This window comes from Lithobates pipiens, unplaced genomic scaffold (genome assembly GCF_037356315.1).
Source record: "Lithobates pipiens isolate NorthernLeopardFrog02 unplaced genomic scaffold, aLitPip1_a1.2 Scaffold_13, whole genome shotgun sequence".
Lineage (NCBI taxonomy): Eukaryota > Metazoa > Chordata > Amphibia > Anura > Ranidae > Lithobates > Lithobates pipiens.
In genome coordinates, this window is record NW_027507718.1 from 128,127,266 (window position 1) to 128,150,440 (window position 23,175).

At 47.9% G+C, this 23,175-nt stretch overlaps 1 protein-coding gene across 2 annotated transcripts in view; it reads left to right on the plus strand.

Annotated features, from left to right (window-relative positions):
* Positions 1-23,175, plus strand: part of JAK3 (Janus kinase 3) — a 197,953-nt gene that overhangs the window by 51,432 nt on the left and 123,346 nt on the right. For both annotated transcript variants that reach the window (XM_077475550.1, XM_077475549.1), the window contains exon 5: positions 2,179-2,324. In XM_077475550.1, coding sequence (XP_077331676.1) covers positions 2,179-2,324 — 146 coding nt within the window. The remainder of the gene's footprint in view (positions 1-2,178; positions 2,325-23,175) is intronic.

The window sequence follows — 23,175 nt, forward strand, 5'->3', positions numbered from 1 at the left end:
CAATAGGGTCACATGGCGCTTAAGCCAAACAGGAAACAGGTCTCACAGACCTGCCTCCTGATTGGCGGGGAGGAACTGTAGTATGACCATAGCGAAAATGATTTTGCTATTGTCACACAACAGGGTGGTCTCGGGACGCACTGCTCTGCGCCCCAAGCCTACCCTATTTTGAATCCTATTAGAGCATCTGGCTCTAATCACGTGCTTCAAAATACACACCCCCTGGACTATCTCCGCCATAGTAATTCATGTGTCCGTCGTCCTGTAAGGGGCCAGGCACATGGATAGGGAGGGCGGTGGGGGTGTTGGGGGGCAGCCCACAATGTACGGGCTGCCACTGCAGACCAGCCCCAATCATCTATGTGAAAGCGGCCTTACAGTGATACATGTAAAAAAATGACATGTTATTACTCAACATCTGATATTTTATTTTTTATTTATTTTTTATTTATTTTCTTAAATGCTAAAAGGGTCAGAGCATGACCTGGAGAGGTAGGCATGAGTATCACCTCTACTTTATGTTAAAGTGGTTGTGAAGTCTAAATATTTTTTACCTTAAAGCATTCCTTGCATTAAGGTAAAAAATGTTTAGGTGTCAGCATCGCCCCCTCAGCCCTTTACTTACCTGAGCACTCATTTGATCCAGCATCACACACATCTGCAGATCCCCCCCCTACTTCCGGGTCACGAGTGGCCCCATGGGAAGCGGCTTCCCATGGGGGCACTGCCCAGGGAGGAGGGGCCAGGAGTACCGATGGGGAACCCGAAAAGAGGGGGTTACCGGACGCTCTGTGCGATTCCATTGCACAGAGTAGGTAAATATAGACATGTTTGTTATTTAAAAAAAGAAAAATAATACCTTTACTATGCCTTTAAAGTATATGTAAACCATCACCTTGTAAAACAGCTTATTCAGTTAAAAGTAGAAATGAAAGGCAAAAAATTTGTGTATAGATAAAAAAAAAAAAAACATTATAAACACCTTTTTATCTCATTTTCTTTTACAAGGGATTACATTCTCTCTGTTCTCTGCAGCAAAAGGAGCCCAGAGAGCTGGGGCAGGAGAAACAGCAGCACACTAATCTCCAGCGTGGGGGGGGGGGCATGTCTAAGCACCAGTCTAATCATTGGATTACAAACTGAACAGGCTGTGCTCTCATGCCTAGTGTGATCAGTTTTAATACGAGATCAGGAAGACTGGCAGGAACATCATGGATTTCACACAAAGGAAGCATTACAAAGAGCACAGGATACTTTTTAACACAAGTACATGGTAGAACAGGCACTTATCTGGAATGTGAAATGTTGGGTTTACATATTTTTTAATGTTTGCTTTTTGGGGGTTCCAGTGCTTGCCACAGGTGTTCCAATGTGCATGCAGCAAAAAGCCCACTAGCAGGTCAGCTCTATTCCTGTAGAAAAATAGGGAGTACCGATAATACCTGTATTTCAGCACTGCAGTCACATCACCTGCCCAGCTACCTACCATCCAAATGCTCTACTTGTCATATGTAAAGAACTGGGTGAGAGAATCTCTAAAAGTGTATTTTACAAAGGTGCAGCTTCCAAACCCCCAGCCCCCCCCCCCCCCCCCCCAGACTTACCTGAGTACATTCTTGATCCAGCACTGTGCACAAGAGCAGCGTCTCTCTCTCCACAATCTCTCTCCTCACAGAGTAGAGCTTCCGCTGCTGCCAATCAAATCCTTTGACGAGAAAGGGGGGAGGGGGGATGCCGAGCCGCTATCTGTATATCAACAGATGCAGGCAGAACAGCTTGGGAGTGAGCCTGCAGGTGTCCCACCTAAGGAAGCACTTCCTATGGTGGCACAAAAGAAGAGGAGGAGCCAGGAGTGCCACTCTGTGCAAAACCACTGAACCACTGCACAGAACTGGTGAGTATAACATATTTATTATTTCAAAAGAAAAAAATGGACTTACAATAGCTTTCAATCAATTATTATCATTAAAATGATTGAAATATTGCCTTATACATGAAGGTAAATATATGGTGCTAAATGGGTTCATACACACAAAAACAATACAAGGAATGTCAAGCCAGGTAAGAGAGAAGTGTCAAGTAAACAGTCAGATTATTAGACTGTCACGCATTGTAATCTGTGCAATATGTGAGTATCATAACAACCCTTTGTTAAATTATCTGATCATGTAATTTCAGGGTCGCAATGACTTTATAAGTGGTCGCATGCACGTGCCAGAAGATTTAGATGTTCAGGAACAGTGCTTAGCTTTAGCTGTTCTAGACATGATGAGACTGGCACAGGAAAATAACAAAACCTCCAAGCAGATTCTCAGTAGCGTAAGGTAAGTAAAGTAAAAATTGAGTTCTGTGGTCACATTATGCACTTTCATTCCATTACATCAGCATTGTAATAACGATACAAGCAATTTTTGACGATTCATTTCAATTAACAATCCGAAAAAAAGAAAAATTACTTGTAAAATGATCTTTAGTGTTGTGAGGGTTGCCTCTCTGCTGGCCATCTCTTTCCACAACTTCCTGGATTCTCTGCAGGCTTTTTATATCCTCCTCCATTTCTAAGGACTGCATATCCCGTGGTACCTAGCTGTCTGCAAGCAATCATTTCTGTACAGACTCCACCTTCTGAAACTCCTCCTATTAGCACCTGTAGGTCAGAAGGCAGGCTCTGTGAAATGTATTACACAGCAGTGCCTACTCACAGGGTATAGTGATTACATGTCACAGAATTCAAAGAAGTAAATGTGTGGGGCTCTTCAAAAAATAAGTTTACAAACTTCAAGATCACTTATAGTAATAGAAGAATAACAAGAATAATAAAGGGGTGGGCAACTAAATGCAAATCGGGTTCAATGGCGGCTGGTGCTCAAAATTTTTGGGAGGGCGCAAACAAATTAAAAAATTCTTTAAAAAAAAATATCAATTGCAGCCTCATTGTACCATCAAATTGTAGCCACTGTGCCATCAAACAAAGCTACTGTGCCCATCAATTGCCACCACTGTACCATCAAACACAGCCATTGTGCCCATCAAACGCAGCCACTGTGCCTTTCAATTGCCGCCACTGTACCTTTAAACACAGCCACTGTGCCATCAGACGCCACCACTGTGCCCATCAAACACAGCCACTGTGCCCATCAATTGCCACCACTAACTGGGTGACCCCACCCCCCTCTGACGCAGGGGGGCTTCCCCCTCCTCTCGAGGGCTCGGTTCTCACTCCTCCCCAAGAGGAGAGCTGCTGCTCAGCATCTCTCCTGCTCTGCTCCTCCACACACATTCAAATGCTGAGCTGTGGAGGGGCGGGGAGCGGCCGTCCTAGCGGCTCGCTGAGACTGCCATCAGACCAGGCAGCTGGCGTATTCAGACTTCTGAAGTCGGGATGACGTGGTGTCTCAACTGATCCTGGTGACATCAGCGGAGACTGGGCCTACAGTCCGCACTCCGCTGAAAATAGGTCACAGGAGTGCAAAACAAATTGCACTCCTGTGACCCTTAGGAGAAGCCCAGCATAAAAAGCTTTCGGTTGGACTTCTCCTTTAAGGATGTAAAAGGATCTAGCAGTCCTTATAGATGACAGACTCAGCAATACCATGCTATGCCAAGCTGCAGCAAACAAGGCCAGCAGAACACAGGCATGACATTGTAGGCCACACCCTGAGATTGAAAGTCAGAATTCTGAGATTGAAAGTCAGAATTCTGAGATTCAAAGTCAAAATTCTGAGTTTATAAATATAGTAGTCTTTATTAGGAAGATTTTTGGACCAATGAGCAATAATGTAGTAACACCCACAGACCATCATTCTGCAGACATACATGTCTTATGCTCTATATATGGATTTGTAAATCTACCTTAGTTACAGCACGCAGTATAGGGAAGCAGGCAGTGCTGGGTTCTCTGGTTCCTCTACTGTATTAATAGTTCCTCAGTTTGCTGTCTTATCCCTTTTTTCTGTCATCTACTCCAACAAGAAGAGCCATGCTGGAAACGTGTGTAATGTGTGTGAGTGGGGGAGACACAGCTTCCATAGATAACAAAACACAATGGCCAGCACAGCTCTGCACCCCCAACGTGTAGGAAACATTGCACTATTGTCCCTACATGAGGGAATTGTGAATGGCTAGAAGGCAGCAGGACAATGTGTTTTATGGTCGTAATAAATTGATCATAGCAATTACTTGTCTGGACTAATAGTTGTTTCACAAACAATTAACCTCATATTGAACATAAAAGCACACATGTGAGTTAGTATAGTTGTTAGAGCAGCAGGTTTATATAGGTGGAGTTGAGGGTTCTAATCCAAGTTAGAGTAAATTTTCATATATATATATATATATACAGTGGTGTGAAAAAGTGTTTGCCCCCTTCCTCATTTCCTGTTCCTTTGCATGTTTGTCACACTTAAGTGTTTCGGAACATCAAACCAATTTAAACAATAGTCAAGGACAACACAAGTAAACACAAAATGCAATTTGTAAATGAAGGTGTTTATTATTAAAGGTGAAAAAAAATCAAAACCATCATGGCCCTGTGTGAAAAAGTGATTGCCCCCTAAACCTAATAACTGGTTGGGCCACCCTTAGCAGCAACAACTGCAACCAAGCGTTTGCGATAACGTGCAATGAGGCTTTTACAGCATCCTGGAGGAATTTTGGCCCACTCATCTTTGCAGAATTGTCCTAATTCAGTTACATTAGAGGATTTTCGAGCATGAACGGCCTTTTTAAGGTCATACCACAACATCTCAATAGGATTCAGGTCAGGACTTTGGCTAGGCCACTCCAAAGTCTTCATTTTGTTTTTCTTCAGCCATTCGGTGGTGGACTTGCTGGTGTGTTTAGGATCATTGTCCTGCTGCAGAACCCAAGTTCGTTTCAGCTTGAGTACACGAACAGATGGTCAGACATTCTCCTTCAGGATCTCTTGGTAGACAGCAGAATTCATAGTTCCTTTTATCACGGCAAGTCTTCCAGGTCCTGAAGCAGCAAAACAGCCCCAGACCATCACACTACCACCACCATATTTTACTGTTGGTATAATGTTCTTTTTCTGAAATGCAGTGTTCCTTCTACGCCAGATATACTTGGACACACACCTTCCAAAGAGTTCCACTTTTGTCTCATCGGTCCACAGAATGTTTTCCCAAAAGTCTTGGGGATCATCAAGATGTGTTGTGGAGAAATTGAGACGAGCTTTGATGTTCTTTTTGCTCAGCAGTGGTTTTTTCCTTGGAACTCTGCCATGCAGGCCATTTTTGCCCAGTCTTTTCCTGATGGTGGAGGCATGAACGCTGACCTTAACTGAGGCAAGTGAGGCCTGCAGTTCCTTGGACGTTGTTGTGGGGTCTTTTGTGACCTCTTGGATGAGTCGTCGCTGCGCTCTTGGGGTAATTTTGGGCGGCCGGCCACTCCTGGGAAGGTTCACCACTGTTCCATGTCTTCGCCATTTGTGGATAATGGCTCTCACTGTGGTTCGCTGGATTCCCAAAGCTTTGGAAATGGCTTTATAACCCTTTCCAGACTGATAGATCTCAATTACTTTCTTTCTCAATTGTTCCTGAATTTCTTTGGGTCTCGGCATGATGTGTAGCTTTTAAGGATCTTCTGGTGGACCTTACTGTGTCAAGCAGCTCCTATTTAAGTGATGCCTTGATTGTGAACAGGTGTGGCAATAATCAGGCCTGGGTGTGGCTAGAGAAATTGAACTCAGGTGTGGACAACCACAGTTATAGTATGTTTTAACAAGGGGGGCAATCACTTTTTCACACAGGGCCATGATGGTTTTGATTTTTTTTCACCTTACATAATAAACACCTTCATTTACAAAATGCATTTTGTGTTTACTTGTGTTGTCCTTGACTATTGTTTAAATTGGTTTGATGTTCCGAAACACTTAAGTGTGACAAACATGCAAAGGAACAGGAAATGAGGAAGGGGGCAAACACTTTTTCACACCACTGTATATATATATATATATATATATATATATATATATGTTGAAAGGCCAGTATGGTGGCCTGTATTTATGGGAGGAGCCCGGAGGAGTAATTGATCAGCCCGTTCAGCTGTGTTCCTTATCAGCCAGTACGGTGGCCGGAATTTATGGGAGGAGCCCGGAGGGGTATTTAATCAGCCCATTCTGCTGTGTTCCTTGTCGGTTCCTGTGTGCAATACCACAGATCTAGGGCCGACTATTCGAGACCGTTCGATAGAAGGAGTGCAGTGTTCGTGAGTTCCGTCTTCATTGAAGTCCTGTCTTCATCTTCGTGTTACAGTCGCTTTTGCCGTCGTGAGCGTTCGTGTATTGTCTGAGGCGCAACAACTCGAAACTTGCCGGTATCGTGCAACGCATCTGGTTCGGCGGTCACGGGTAGGGCTTCGGCTCCCATTTCTCATTTCATGTTATTTCATGTCACTAAACTGTGATCTGTTGAACTCACGAACCACTCACTGAAATATCACCTTCGTATTTTTCCGATATCGTTCACGCATCCGTTACCTCTAAACATTTGTGCTCCTTGCTTCTCGAAAGAAGTCGTGGTCATCCGTTCGTGACACCACATCGAGCATTTCATTTCACAAACCCGCTATACCGACCAAATCACTGGTCTCTACTGAAACGTCCGAATCGTCCGGTTCATTTCGAAATTCCCAATCAGATGTTCTAAATTCGAATTAACCGGCTCATTTTAATCGTTTTAATCATTGCATTTTATTTCATTCTTCTCGAAAGAAGTCGTGGTCACTCGTTCATGACTCCACATCGAGCATTTAATTTTTCAAACCTTCCGCATACCGACCAAATCACGGGTCCCTACGTCCGAATCGTTCGGATCATTTCGAAAATTCCCAAACAGACGTCCTAAATTCTAACTAACCAGAGAGTTTCAATCATTTCAATCGTTTCAATCATTTCAATCGTTTCGATCAGTTCAATCGTTTCGATCATTTCAATCATTTCATTTCATTTCGGTCACGAGTCGCGCTCCGATTCGAATCTAGTCGCATCTCCGATGCACCGATTCGCTCCGGTGTGCCCCAGTTGTCGGCCTCATTTCAATACATGCTCCAGTGACAGAATCATTCGCAGGTTCAGCCACGGTTTTCGATTCTTGTCTTTGTCATGGCATATCATTTGTGGTCACCTATCCACCCTGTTACGAATCCAGTCGCATTATATCGATGCACCGATTCGCCTCGGTACGCCCAGTTGTTTGGCCTCATTTCTATACATGCTCCAGAGATGGATTCTTTACCGAATCGGTGGGCCACTCGTTGATTCCGGTCTCTGTCATGGTATGTCACTTATTACGCTCCGATTCGAATCCTGTCGCAGTTATGTGCAGCGATTCGTTCCGGTGTGCCCAGCTGCTTCGCCTCATTTCAGTACATGCTCCAGAGACAGGGTTCACCGTTGATTCTTGAGCGCAGCCGTTGATCCCTGTCTTTGTCATGGGTATCATTTCGTTTTACCTATCACGCTCCGACACGAATAGTCACACCTATGTTCTAATTCGTCTCGGCGTGCCCCAGGACTGGCCTCATTTCAGTATATGCTCCAGAGTCCGTTTCGTGCTCAGTCGCAAAGTTACGGCATGGCGATTCGGGCCTCTGTCATGGCGGATTCACTCATTTCACTCATCTCACTATCACCTCCTGCACCTCGGTTCAAACCCAGTTGTTTTACAAATTCGGGTTCTGGACAGGGGGCCATGCTCATTTGGCCTCATTTCACTAATTGCCTCATTTCAGTACATGCTCCAGAGTCCGGCTCGCTGTCAGTGGCGCCTGTGACACGACCGAGCTGTGCTTCTGCCATGGCAGGTTCTCATCAAAGGCAACATTTCCTTAATGTTTGTTCGTCTCATTTCATTTCATTTCATTTCAAAAAAAAAAAAGGGGGGAAAGGAAGAAATAATAATAATAGAAAAAGGAAAAAAAATATATCTAAAAAAAAAAAAAAAAAAACATTTCATTGTGTTTGTTTGTCTCATTTCATTTTATTTTATGTCATTTCGTTTTATTTCAAAGCTCACCACTCCCATTAGGAGTCACCATTTGGCCAGTTGTCTATGACAGGTATGGAATCCTCAACTGGTTTGGCCTTTGTGTTTACAGGTCAGTCAAGTCCAGTAGCACCCTCCATGCACTGATTCATCGAGGCATGCCCCAGGTGTCTTGACCTCATTTCGTTCTGTGCTCCGCAGTTCCAACTCATCATTAATCATAAACATACCAATTCTTGTCTACATCACGGCAAACATTTCATTTATTTCATTCCACATATTCATCGTTTACCAACTCAAATCCCTCAAACCAGCAACGCATTAATCCGCACCCGTCTTTTCAGCCTTATGGGTATAACTCAACAATTCATATCGGATTCATTGTCATCTACTCCACGATCGTTTGGGTCGGATTATCACATAACCAATTCATAGGATTCATTTCACACATACATCCGGTTCATATCGGATGCATTTCGCACGCATCCAAGTACAACTCTGTGCAAGCTTGTTGCTAGCACGCATCCAATCACAATCATCCTGCAGTCACCACAAGCACATCTAGGCATAACTCCCTGCAATCGTGGCAGACTCACATCCAAGCATAAACTTCTTGCAATCGTTGCAAACACGCATCCAAGCATAGACTTCTTGCAATAGTTGCTAGCACACGTCCTAGCATAAACTTTGCAGTTGTCGCTAGCAAGCCCCAGGCACAAACGTAGTACTATCCTTGCTGGCAGGCAGTTCTGGCTGGCTCAGTGCATTGCTGGGTAAGGCCTGGATATCTTCCTAACGTACGTAGTATAACGGGGTGCTATATTGTAGGTAGGTTGATCCAGGGAGAAATCTGATTGCCGCTCGAGGGGTCAGGAAGGAATTTTTTCCCCTGCTGTAGCTAATTAGAGCATGCTCTGCGGGTTTTTTTTGCCTTCCTCTGGATCAGCTGTGGGGATAGCATTGGGTGTGTCGGGTTGTGAAATGTTGTTTGTCTAAATTGTTGATTTTGTCGTGGGCTGGGTGGACTTTGTCTTTTCAACCTAGCTAACTACGCATCCTAGCATAACTTCTTGCAATCGTAGCAAGCACGCATCTTGGCATAACTTATTTAGCCTTTTCAGGTCATACTGCTCACAGCCCTGTGTCCGGATGTCTGCGACACCACCGAGTCTAGCCACCACAAACACATCTCCAGTGACGTTAACTCCCTTGCTATCATTGTGTGCACACATTTAAGCGCAACACTTGCTATCACGGCTAGGCGTGCAACTTAGCATAACTTGTGATCGTTGCAAGCATTTTGTTGGCACTCAGCCACACATCATTTTCAGCGGTACTCATTTGGCCACTTAGCCTCAGTGACTACGCCACTCGCCATTCCTGACGCTTATTCCTCCCGTTGGGCAGTTGAGTTCAGCTTCCGTCCTACACCAGAGGTCGAGTTGCCACACGCAGCTGGCTTCTTCTCGTAATACGGTCAGGCTATATCTAGCCAGCACCCGACATTTCTATCCCTACAGGACCCCGGTGAGCCGTCTGTTGATGGCCCATACAGTAAGATCCCCTCTAACGGGTATCCAGAAACATCTGCCCGTAGCCAACGCTAGACTCTTGCCCATCACAACTGCCATCTTTAGGGACATGTAGAACATCCTCGCACGCCAGTTTCCCCCTTGACAAGCTGACCCTATCAGGTCAGTTTTTCAAACACTTCACCCACACACAGGGGTATACCTAGAAGCAGCTTCAGTCTGTTTCGGGTATGCTCAGTTCTGCGATATGGTCATTCCCCAGGGTTGGTCTTTATGTCATGCATCCTCGTCTTCCCCTCCCAGAGTCAGGGCCCCTGTCGGACCCTTAATCTGGATGCCACGGATCTTTCAATATCAGAGGTTCCGTACTACGTAGATCGGTATATCATGTTTATACCGTCTATCTCGCCCCTATCACCCCAGCTAGGGACAGATGTAGCGACCATCACAGGCTTTGCTGCAATTTTTGGCCACCATCAGGCAACCAGCAGAGATTATTGCAAGATAGGTCTAAATCCCTAGCAGTCATGTCCTGCCTGGGTAGGCTGGTACAGCTGTCATTATAATTCAGTTTAAAGTTGACTATACATTGTTCCTGGCCTAGAGCAATCTCGTAGCAGATGCGCTGTCGTATTTGACTGGAGCCGACCCAGTGTCAGCCGTTGTCCTTTGTCGGTCTCACCTACACCCCGGTTTAGTACAATATCTACAACAGCGACCAAACTCGTAAACGTCTCACTTTCTCGCAACATGCTCAAACTACCAGACGGCCTTGAGGGCCTTCAGAAATTCCGGATACACCACTCCTATGAAACCTCCAACATCAGGCAGTTACTGGCCTTTCCCTCATACTGTCATACTCAGCTGCCTATCCCATAACACTGTTCGGCTATACCTAGCCGGCAGGCAACATTTCTTGTCCTTGCCGGACCCCGCAAACCTTCTTTATTCATGTCCCACGCTGGTTGAACCGTGCTTTGTGAAGTCCAGGAAATCCAACCGATGGTCGGTGACAAATGCTTACCCGAACGGGTGACATCCTTAAGGGTATTCCGACCATCCTGACTATCCCCTCGGTTGTTCTCTTCCCCTAGCATGGTCCTACAAGCAGCCAGGTGTTGGCCTACTACAGGTTCCTGTGACCTGGAAAGTTCACCTGCGGTAATCCAGCAGGCCAAGAGCTATGTAGACGCTACTTAGCCTGATACAAAGATCACTTCGTACTTCCCCTAGCGGTTTCAAAGAGCAGCAAGTAAGCTCCAGCGTAGACATCCACTTTTACAGAATCGGTAACAGCGGGTCCCCAGACAATGTCATTGAATAGCTAGGCAGGTAGTCTGCCTGCTTCACCCAGTACAGCCACAATCCTCAGGTGGAAATAAGCTCAGGCATCTGTTAAACTCACTCAGTGATCAAACTCAATCGATAAAGAGCAATTCCCTACCACTATGTTTTTGCCCCCTTATTTTGGTATACCGTACGTTAGACCAGGGCACACCCTCAGGTCTATTTCAAGTGGTATGTTTATGTTAACCCTGTTTGTCATCGTTATACGTATCGGACATAGGGCTCTGAACCATAAGTTGAAAGGCCAGTATGGTGGCCTGTATTTATGGGAGGAGCCCGGAGGAGTAATTGATCAGCTCGTTCAGCTGTGTTCCTTATCAGCCAGTACGGTGGCCGGAATTTATGGGAGGAGCCCGGAGGGGTATTTAATCAGCCCATTCTGCTGTGTTCCTTGTCGGTTCCTGTGTGCAATACCCACCCTCCCATACCCTTTTTAGGGCATTTCTCAAGGCATCATACTCACAGAGTACTCATTTCACTTAATTTCATGTTCATTTCATTTAATCCTCATTTCTTATCTAGGGTATGCCCCCTTATTTTGGTATACCGTACGTTAGACCAGGGCACACCCTCAGGTCTATTTCAAGTGGTAAGTTTATGTTAACCCTGTTTGTCATCGTTATACGTATTGGACATAGGGCTCTGAACCATAAATATATATATATATTTAAATATGAGCTAGTGCTAGCTGCTGCAGCAGCGCTTTGCGGTGGTTTTAACCCTTTCTCAGCTGCTAGTGGGAGGTAAAAGCTCCCTGCTAGTGGCCAAATAGCGCTACAAAATTGGCAGTAAAGTGATGCTAAAAATAGCGGTGTTTTACCATCAACACACCCACCACCCCAGTGTGAAAGGGGCCTAAATTAGAGAGTAGGATTTTTTTTACAAATCTGTGTATATATTAGGATTTTGGTGACATGGGGCCAGTTCTCAATTTCAGGAGACTGTCCCTGGAAGCTGCATGATAACCACCATGTCTCACGACTCAGCCCTGGGCTCTGCACTATAAGGTAATCTGTGCGTGTGTACTACAATGTACATGCACGCGCCAATATCTCCCCTTCACTGATTGGCTGTAGTTTATCCCCACTGACACTGAGGCAGCGCCATTTTCCTCTTAGCTACACCGCTGACACGGGGAAATTTTTTCCAGCTAATGACACCATCAATACAGGGTCTTTTTTGCCATCCAGTGACACCACCGATGCATGGTAATTTTTTTCCATTCATTGACAACACCGATGCAGGGTAATTTTTGTTTCATCCAATGACACTACCGATGCAAGGTCATTTTTTCCATCCAGTGACACCACCGATGCAGGGTCATTTTTTCCATCCAGTGACACCACCGATGCAGGGTCATTTTCACACAGCTGCTGCTCACCTTCCATTGGCTTCCCCGGCTTCCTAACTTTGTCTGAGCTGGACTGGCAGAGGGCGGGCGCTCAGTGATTGGGGGAGCTGGAGGGTTACGAGAGGAGGGCAGAGTAACAGTCTGGGACACATGGGAAGTCACCGTCCTGCACCTGCTTTTGTACAGTCGATCCCCATAATGATGCCACTGCCACCCCTGGCCCAGATGCTGCGGTTGACAGCCGGGATATTGTGCCACACTTGCGGGTGTCCATCAACCTGCCGTCAAATGCTTGAGACTTGGGATGTCTGCATTGCCATCATATAATGCTGATTGAACAGAAATGCTATTACACACTGCTCACTACCCTGTCACTACATTGTGTTTAATGACTGCCCTGACACTGCCAGTACATACAGCTCATGGCCTGCTCTGCACTGCCACTACCAGGGCTGTCTCTACTATTCATTGGACCCTGAGCAAACATTTTCTTGCCCCCCCCCCCCCCCACCTAAGAAATACAATGGATAGCAGCTAGACTCAAGAATCAGTTTACTGCAGCAGATCGGGCAGCGATTGTGATTGGTTGCCAGAGGTTGCAGAACATCTTTGCCGCTGATTAAATGGTTGCTAGAGGTTACTGCACATCATTTCTGCTTGCTGAGTGGTTTCTAGAGGTTACTGCACATTCTTAATGCTCACTGATTGGTTGCTAGAGGTTACTGCACATCATTATTGCTTACTGATGGGTTGCTAGAGATTACAGCATATCATTACTAAATTAACACAAATCTATAAAAACAGATTCAAGCAGAGCTAATTACAAATAACTGCCACAATAAAGCAATTATTTTAACATCAGTCGCTTTTTTGTAATCCGGGCTCTGTGTAGCTAAACATATAGTCCATATATCAGATCATGGGAATCACTATCAGATGCTGTATAAAAAAGTCTATTGCAGATTCATAAAGCGGAATGAATGAAAAATGCTAACACCGACAGACACCACCTTCACATGTGCACAGGTAGAAACGGGGGGCGTGTGGAAGAGAACCCCCTTGATACAACCCTTACCAGAAAAAAGGTTTAATCTAGCGTATAAATATACAATCAAAAAGTGGCAGCAATCTTTGTTTTATTATCCACCTCTGCGCTCATCCCCCCCCTCAAAATTCAGTGAAAGAAAAGAACAGCGGACATAGCGTAATCCCATTTAAAACATCTTTAATGCTATTTATAAAACTTCACAGTGTACACTCACAAACAAAGGTTAATGTCATAGCGTTGTTCACAATACGTCAGAAGAACCAGATAGATACAGCGTCTCCTACTGCTCACTGCTACTATAGCCAGCGGAGGATCCGACTGCCTTCCTAAGACTCCTGGCGTGGTTACACTTGTCGTATGGCTGTTCACTGATTGGTTGCTAGAGGTTACTGTACATCATTATCTCTGCATCAACTTGTGGGTGTGGCTAAACTTCACTAAACAGTGAGGCATTGTTACATACCAGGATTTTAGGAGTGTGCTATATACAGACTGCAGGGTTGAGGAGTGTGCTACGTACAGAGTGCAGAGTTGAGGAGTGCACTATATGCAGAGTTGAGGGGAGCACTATATGCAAAGTGCAGGGTTGAGGATTCCTCTAAGTACAGAGTGCAGGTTTAAGTGGTGCGCTATGTGAAGAGTGCAGGTTTGAGGGTTTCTCTATGTGCAGGGTTGAGGGGCTCTCTATGTGCATGGTTGAAGGGTCCTCTATGGGCAGAGTGCAGGATTTAGGGCAGAGGTGTAACTAGAAACATTAGGGCCCTGGCGCAAGAAACCATGAAGGGTCCCCCCTGACCCCCCCCCCCTTTGCACCAAAGCCCCAAGCTTCCACCCCCTCCCAGAGCCCTGTCTCCTGTGTGCCCCGTGGGGCACACATCCAGTGCACTCTGTAACTGCTGTGCCCTTCAGACACAGCTGATCACAGATCACGGTAAAGGGCCAATCACATGTGATCAGCTGATCACATATACACAGACTTGTTGGTTATCGGCAGCACTTTCCTTCTACGCTGTGTCTGTGTGAGGAAAGGAGAGCAGTTAAGTGGCAAGATTTTTAGTACCTTTTTTACACAAAAAATCAGGACACTGATCATCAATGCAGTGATTATCAATGCATCCCCATTAGTGTCCATCAGTGCTGCCTATCAGTGCTCCTCAATGCCGCCTATCAGTGCCCATCAATGCCGCACTTCAGTGTCCATCAGTGCAGCCTATCAGTTCCACCTTTCAGTGCTCATCAATGCCGCCTATCAGTGCCACTTACCAGTGTTCATCAATGCTGCCTATCAGTGCTCATCAACTCCCCTTATCAGTGCCTTTCAGTGCCACTTATCAGTGCTCATCAATGCCACCTATCAGTGTTCCTCAATGCCACCTATCAGTGCCACCTGTCAGTGCTTATCAATGCCCCCTATCAGTGCAGCCTATCAGTGCTCACCAATTCTGCCTATTAGTGCCCATCTGTGCCGCCTTTCAGTGCTGATCAATGCCATCTATCAGTGCCACTTATCGGTGCTTCTCAATGCTGCCTATCAGTGCTCATCGATGCCCCCTATCAGTGCCACCTCTGAGCTGAGAGCGTCTCTCTCATAGATCCCAGAGCCTGCAATGGCAGTTCCCCCTCCCTCATCCCTTGCACGGATGGGAGAGGAGAAAGCGGTTCTGCTCCTTCTCCTCCCGCCCTTTTCTCTCCCCCTGTGTGCACCCTGGGAAGTGGGAATGATCAAATTCAGCTGCTGGGCTTCACACTTCCCACGGTGCACAAAGGTGGAGAGGGGCAAGAGGGCAAGGAGCATATCAGCTCTCTCCTCTCCCATCCATGTGAGGAGGGAGGGGGAACTGTCAGTGCAGGCTCTGGGCTCTATGAGAGAGACGCTTTCAGTTCAGAGCCCTCCGGTCAGCAACCCCACTGGGGCCCCTTACAGTGTCGGAAAACCAGGGATGGTCGCAAGTGTAACCTGTGTAACCCTGGTAGTTCTGCCACTGCCCCCCAGGTCAGTCTATCACCATTATAATCCCCCCATGTCAGATAGCTCATACTGAGGTACATACTGACATGGGGGGATTATACTGGGGGACAGACTGACCTGGGAAATGGGAGGACTGTACTAGGGGACAGACTGACTTGGGGGGTTATATTAGAGGACATACTGGACGATCACAGTGTGCACAAAAACAATCTAACCCCCCCACCCAGATCAGGCTGTCACAGTGTGCACAATCACTCCCCCATCCATATTTACACACAGTACCTAAGCAGTACCTAAGCAGCATGTGGAAATTCTTTTCTCCCAGGCTCTTGCAGGTGCAGTTAGCCCCCCCCCCCCCCCCCCATGCCGATCCCACCCACACGCAGTCACCGTCTGCTCCTGGAAAGCAGCAGGATCTGACTGTAAGGGAAGTCACACGATTCTCTTGTGACAAAATGCATAACTTACACAGGACCTCCATGCAGGCTGCTGGCTTCATGAGGATCGTGTGCCTGTGTAGATTCTTTGCCCCTCTCCCTCATCTGCTCTCATGTAGAGATGTAAAGAGCAGAGAGGATTCTGAACGGCAGCTGACAAAGCAGAGCAGCCAGCAAATGACCAGCACAGGTTGTGGAACTCCATCTTAAAAGACCTAGCAGGCAGCAGCGTGGGTTTCAGTGCAGCTGCTTTGGGGCCCCCTACAACAATTGGGCCCAGGGCAGCTGCCCCATTTGCCCTGCTCTAAAGATGGCCCTGGCCACTACATACACTAGTTATTGTGCATGGCCCTGTACATCTTTACTACTAAAACTCACAGCATATCACTAATTGTCTCCCCAGTTGCACAATCGCTGCATACTATTCTGCATGGAGACTACATATCATGGCTGCATAGCATACACATTAGCACCAACAGTAACACTCAGCGGGGAAGGGGGGTTGTTAGGTACACGACATGGGACCCTATGATTTTGGAAGACAGCTCTGTCTCTAGCAATGACCAATATAGTTCTCAGTGACTCTAGCAGTGATCATTGTAATGGCAATGTATCCGTGAGGATGACTATAGCCTACTGTGACCTCAGTCTCCCCAGCTGAGATAGGACAAAGTCATCCAGTACCCAACTGTGTCTGCTCCCCCCTCTCAGGTGGGGATTTGGGGAAAATAGTGGCATGCAGAGCAAAATACTGTACCTGTATATCCATATACTCTATATTTGCAATATGTAAGAGTTTAAAACTGGTGCACACGTAAGGGGCTAACAGTAGTAAAGAAGAAAAATTACCCTGCATCGGTGGAGTCACTGGATGGAAAAAATGACTCTGTATTGGTGGTGTCACTGGATGGAAAAAATAACCCTGTATCGGTGGGGTCATTAGCTGGAAAAAATGTCCCTGTGTCAAAGGTGTAGCTAAGAGGAAAATGGTGCTGCCTCAGTGTCAGTGGAGATAAACTACAGCCAATCAGTGAAATATTGTCGCGTGCATGTACATTGTAGTACACATGCACAGATTACCTTCTAGTGCAGAGCCCAGGGTCGTGAGACATGGTGGTTATCATGCAGCTTCCAGGGACAGTCTCTTGAAATTGAGAACTGGCCCCATGTCACCAAAATCATCCTAATATATACACAGATTTGTAAAAAAAATCCCTACTCTCTAATTTAGGCCCCTTTCACACTGAAGCGGTGGGCGCGTCGGCAGTAAAATGCTGCTATTTTTAGCTGCGATTTACTGCCAATTTCGTGGCGCTATTCGGCCGCTAGCATGGTGCTTTTACCCTCCACGGCGGCAGAGAGAGGGTTAAAACCACCGCAAAGCGCTGCTGCAGCAACGCTTTGCCGGCGGTATAGCTGCACTGCCCCATTGATTTCAATGGGCAGGAGCGGTGTATACATCGCTCCTTCACCACTCCAAAGATGCTGCTAGCAGGACTTTTTGTAGCGTCCTGCCAGTGCCAGCCCACCACTCCAGTGTGTGAGCCCTCGGGGCTTTCACATTGGAGACACAGCAGCGGCTCTTTCAGGGTGCTTTGCAGGCACTATTTTTAGCATTGTAGCGCCTGCGAAGCGCCCCAGTGTGAAAGGGATCTTATAGTAGTCAGCATATACAACAATTTTATCAATATGTCTTTGTTAATATACCTTGAAATCAATTTGGATATATCAATAAAATACAATTTAAGACCTCACTAACTCATACTTTAAAATGTTTAATATAAAATCAATATATTGAAAATATATAATTAAAAAATGCATTTTGAACTGGATTAGAACCCACAACTTCAACAATATAAACCTGTTACACTAACCACTATGTTATCACTTAAAAACTTTTTCGAATTTATTTTTATGTTTAATATGAAATTAATTCTCAGTGAAACCACTGTACTAATCTAGACAAGTAATTGCTATGATCAATCCTTTATGACCAGTCTCCTGAAATTGTGAACCCCCCGGGGAAACTGAAGATGACACCGTAATGCTCCCATCTGATCACCCTAATATATACACCGTTTTTTCTTCTAAATCTCTACTCTCTAATCTATAGTAGCCAGCATATACTACAACTTTGTGTGCTCAATATATCAGTGTGCCTTTGTTAATATACCTTGAAATCAATTTGGATATATTGATAAAATACAATTTAAGCCCTCACTATCTCATATTTAAAATAAAACATATATATATCTAAATGTGCTATCACCTGGATTAGAAACCGCAACTTCACCAATATAAGCCTGCTGCTCTAACCACTATAGTGACTCCTACTAATTACTTTTCCTTGCTTTTCTGTTTATTATGAGGTTAATTGTTTGTGAAACAACTCCGTTAGTTCAGACAAGTAATTGCTATTATCAATTCGTTATGAAACATAAACGTGTTATAAAACACATTGTCCTGCTGCCTTCTAGCCATTCACAATTCCCTCATGTAGGGACAATAGTGCAATGTTTCCTACAAGTTGGGGTGCAGAGCTGTGCTGGCCATGACCTGCGTAGCCCAACAGTCCCCCTCTAAATAATGTCCCATACCAGCCCTTTTATATCTATAATAATGAGACCACACCTTCTCTTTGGAGTAAAATGGCCACAACAGCCTTTTATTAAACATAACCAAAAATATTTTACTCCCTCCAAAATATGTATATAAATATATAAATATATATCTACAACTGTAAACAAACATTTTGAACAACTTTATCAACTACAGTCTGGTGATCTCTGACGGTGACCCACTTTAACTCCAAAACACCAACCTCACTGCTTTACCTTTTTACCATACCAGGCCTCACGCTGTGACCGCTCAGAGACAACCAATTCCTGCAGTGAAACACCTCCCAGTATTCCGTCCACCGTTCGGGAATACACCGGCGGGGCCCATAATACCAATGAGCCCCCACCCTTTTATATCACCTCTGTTTACCGCCACCGTCAAAGACCACCAGAAATCTCACGCTGCAGCCCCCCAAAGGGCCGACTTCACTGTTGTGACGACCATCCCACTGCACCTGAAAGAAAGAAAAACAAAAACACAACGACAACACCAGCAATCAACCATTAACTTACACCCAAACATGCTATACAGTAGGGAGGGAGGGTGGGAAAGCTGCCTCCTCTGATATTTTCCACTCGAGACTGGTCCCGTTCCGGCTCCGCCCCTTTTAAATATAGCTCCTCCCCCTTGCGCAATTCTCCTCCTCCACCTATCCTGTTCCTGTGTTGGGTGTCTCTAGGCACCCGGTCATGCCCGCCCCTCCATTACCCCTCCCCTTCTGTTCGTATCATTCCGGGGCTTCCTTGACCTGCGTAGCCCAACAGTCCCCCTCTAAATAATGTCCCATACCAGCCCTTTTATATCTATAATAATGAGACCACACCTTCTCTTTGGAGTAAAATGGCCACAACAGCCTTTTATTAAACATAACCAAAAATATTTTACTCCCTCCAAAATATGTATATAAATATATAAATATATAAATATATATCTACAACTGTAAAAAAACATTTTGAACAACTTTATCAACTCCAGTCTGGTGATCTCTGACGGTGACCCACTTTAACTCCAAAACACCAACCTCACTGCTTTACCTTTTTACCATACCAGGCCTCACGCTGTGACCGCTCAGAGACAACCAATTCCTGCAGTGAAACACCTCCCAGTATTCCGTCCACCGTTCGGGAATACACCGGAGGGGCCCATAATACCAATGAGCCCCCCACCCTTTTATATCACCTCTGTTTACCGCCACCATCAAAGACCACCAGAAATCTCACGCCACAGCCTGAAAGGGTGACCACCTTACCCTTGAGGGCAACCCCACACCCTCAAAGCTTGTTGGATCCCCTCCTGCAAACCCAAAGACCATAGGTCAATCCCGACATCTGTGAGATGAACCCCATCCCTCCTCAGGTACAGACCCACATTGGACTCCAGCTCCCTGTGTCTGATCACCAGCCCTCCATTCTGAATCACGAATCTCCCCACCACCTTATTCACCCGGATCCTCGTCTTCTGAATGCTGGCCACTGACCTCGCCCATCTCCACTGCGTCCGGGCGACAATATCCGACCACAGCAGAATCGTACTGGGAAACCTTGCACGCAGCTTAAGAAAATCCGCCTTAATGTCAGTCAACAAATCCCTGAGCTTCCGGGCTCCCAGGTCATTCCCCCCAGCATGTAGAACCAACACATCCGGGGGCCCATGCAGCCAAACGTACCTTTCCACCACACTCACCACCCTTTCCCACTGCATTCCTGGTATCCCCAACCAACGCAATTCCGCTTCGGCCCTGGAAATCCCCAGTTGCCTCCCCGCAGGTCTCATGTCTCCTCTCCTGGCCCCCCAACAAACGTAGGAGTGGCCCACGATCCAAACGAGGCGCGGTGTACCTCCATCTGAAACGAGAAACCAAACCTGCTGATCCCCGACAAACAAAAAAAAGACCCCAGACAAAGAAAAAAATTCCAACCAATGCCCGTACCCATCCCACGGAGATCCCAACCCATACCCCCGTGGAAAAAACTCCATTATACCAGTAACTGTCCCCGTTTTGCATCCCTTTTTAACATCCAAACCAGGAATTCAACTAAGGGCCATCCCACTCCCGGGACCGCCCAACCGCCAACTGAGGTCGAACGTACGACCGAAACCTACGCGACTCCCAACGACCGATCCTGCGCACCGCCGCCTCATCCAACCCGCACCGGGCCGCTTCCGTGGCCGCCCCAATGCAGAAGGAGTGAGAAGCATATTCCGACCCCACCAAACCACTAAGCGTCAAGCATCGCCGAAAAACCGCCACGAACTGGAACCTGGACAGGAAAGACCCGTCCGCGTGGATAAGGAATGGCCCCCGGTCTCCCCGGCCTTACCTCACGGTAACTCCGAACCGATTCTACCGGGCAAACCTGCGACCCTGCCAAACTGAACAAGCAAATTTCCACGCCCCTACCCCGTTGGTCCATCTTCGATCGCCAAAGAGTTATACTCACCTCCGACCCTGTCGCCCGCACATCCTGATCCCACAGCCCCCCCGGAACTTTCCGGGACGGGCTGACCAACTCCCCAATCCGAAAAGCCCCGTAAAAAGCCAACGAAAAGGCCGCCGTGAATAACCGAACCTCGAACGGAGACATGCAGACCGAGCCCAATTTACCACAAATGGCCACCAAGACCCCAAACGTCACCGGACGTCTCGTGTCCCCCTTCTTTGACTGCTTCCGAAAACCCTTCAGCATCTGACGTATCCAAAAACCCTTCGACCAATTCTCCGACCCCAACAACTTAAAAAGGAATGACAAGCCTGCCATTTTTCGATCGATCGCGGCCGCCGAGCGCCCGCCCTCCACGTTCCGGACCACAAAATAAAGCACCAGCAGGCGCCAGTCCCCGGCTCCCCCAGCTCCGTCCACCTCTCGCACCAACTCCTGCCATTCCCACCAGACCTGCGTATCCAACCCGCGGCGACTCCAAGGGCAGCGCCCAAATCCACCCCGGGCACGGAATCCCGACTGCGGCCGCGCCAGGTGCCAGTTCCCGGAACTTGTCCCACTGGAAACGAGACAGGGAGTCAGCCAAGGAATTTTCCACCCCAGGTATGTGAACAGCATACAGAAATACATTCAAACGCAGGCACCGAAGGACCAATTGGCGCAACAGTCTGATAACCGGAGGGGATGATGCAGACATGCGATTCACCACCTGCACCACACCCATGTTGTCACAGTTGATGCGCAGCTTCAAATTCCTGCAACTCTCCCCCCACAGCTCCAACGCCAACACGATCGGAAAGAGTTCCAGCAACACCAGGTTGCCCAGGAAACCCGCTTCCTTCCACGAGTGCGCCCAAGGTTCCGCACTCCACCTGCCCTGAAAAAACGCACCATAGCCCGTAGACCCGGCTGCGTCGGTGACCAATTCGACATCGAAGTTGCTCACTGGCCCTGACATCCAAACCGCCCTGCCGTTATAAGAGGACAAGAAATCATGCCACACACCCAAATCGTCCCGGTGTTCCTCTGTCAACCGAATGAAGTGCGTAGGCGCCCGCACCCCCGCCATCGCCGCCGACAGCCGTCGGCAGAACACCCGGCCCATCGGAATGATGCGGCACGCAAAGTTCAGTTTTCCCAGCAAGGACTGCAAGGTCGCCAACTGAACCTTCCGACGGCCCTGAATCTCCCGAATCGCCCGCTGCAAATCCGCCAACTTGTCGTCCGGCAACCTGCACTCCATAGCCGCCGAATCTATCACTATGCCCAAAAAACTCAACACCCTCACTGGGCCCTCCGTCTTTTCTTTTCAAATGTCCGCGGGATCAGCCTATAACGCTTCTTCTCCTCATCGTCTTTTTTCGTGTCATTGGGCTTGACCCGATCCAAATTGAATTTTTCCAACGGGAGCAGCGAGAATATCTCCACATACTCACCTTTAGCAATTTTCTCCCGGACTTCCGGCTTCAGGTGCGCCCCGAGCGGTCCCTCGAAGCAGATGTACACCTCACATCGCGCCGCATCCCCAATCCGAACCACATCAGTCCGGCCGGGCGTCGCGGCCGCCTCCTCCCCACCGGGCCCCCCACTCACCACCGGCACCGCCGTCGTGGAAGCCGGGGGTTCCCCACCCGCAGCCGGCGGAACCCCCGCCGCCCCAGTGACCGTACCAGCCCCCCAAGGCGCCGTCAGGGCAGGAGATCCCCCATCCCCCCCAAACCTGTCCACCAATGCCCGCAACCCCTCCAACAGACCCTGCATAGGCAGGGCGGGCCCCGGGTCCACCCGACCTGACCCCGCCACCTTTACCCCCCCAGCGGCGCCTCCTGCGCCGCTGAACTAGCCGCCCCTTGCACAACCCCCAGCAACCCCTGCAAAACATCAGAAAAAACAGTAGGTACTGACTTACCGGGCCGACCAGGAACACGTCCCACAGCCGCGTTGCCGCTCTCCACCGCCGGATCCACCACTTCGTCTTCAGCGGACAGTTCTCCTTCCGACCGGTCTTCCTCCTCTCTCTCCGCAGGAGCCAGGAGCCCCCTGGGCGACCCACTCCCAGAGGCCGCAGCAATCAGGTGGCTGGGAAGATCTGTCCCCACAGGGGCCTTGTTCCCCGACTGGCGTAGCGAACCAGACCTGGGGCGCCTCCCCGCACCACCCCTGGGCGTCAGTCCCCCATCTTGTCCCTCAGGCATGCCAGCATCCGCCCGGCGCCCCCCACCCACCGTCTGCGCCTTCCGGTAGGCCGAATCCTGTCCTTTTCCAGTCCCCTCCGCACCGCTGGCTGTCCCCCTGTTCGTGCGGGGCCCCCCGCAGGGGTCCCCCACGCGACCGGTTGCCGGGCTGGACGGCGGGGAGCCGGCGCCATCGTGGCCCCGCCCCCCGGGGGAAAGGCGTGCCGCCCGCCCCAGGCCCCGAGTGTCCC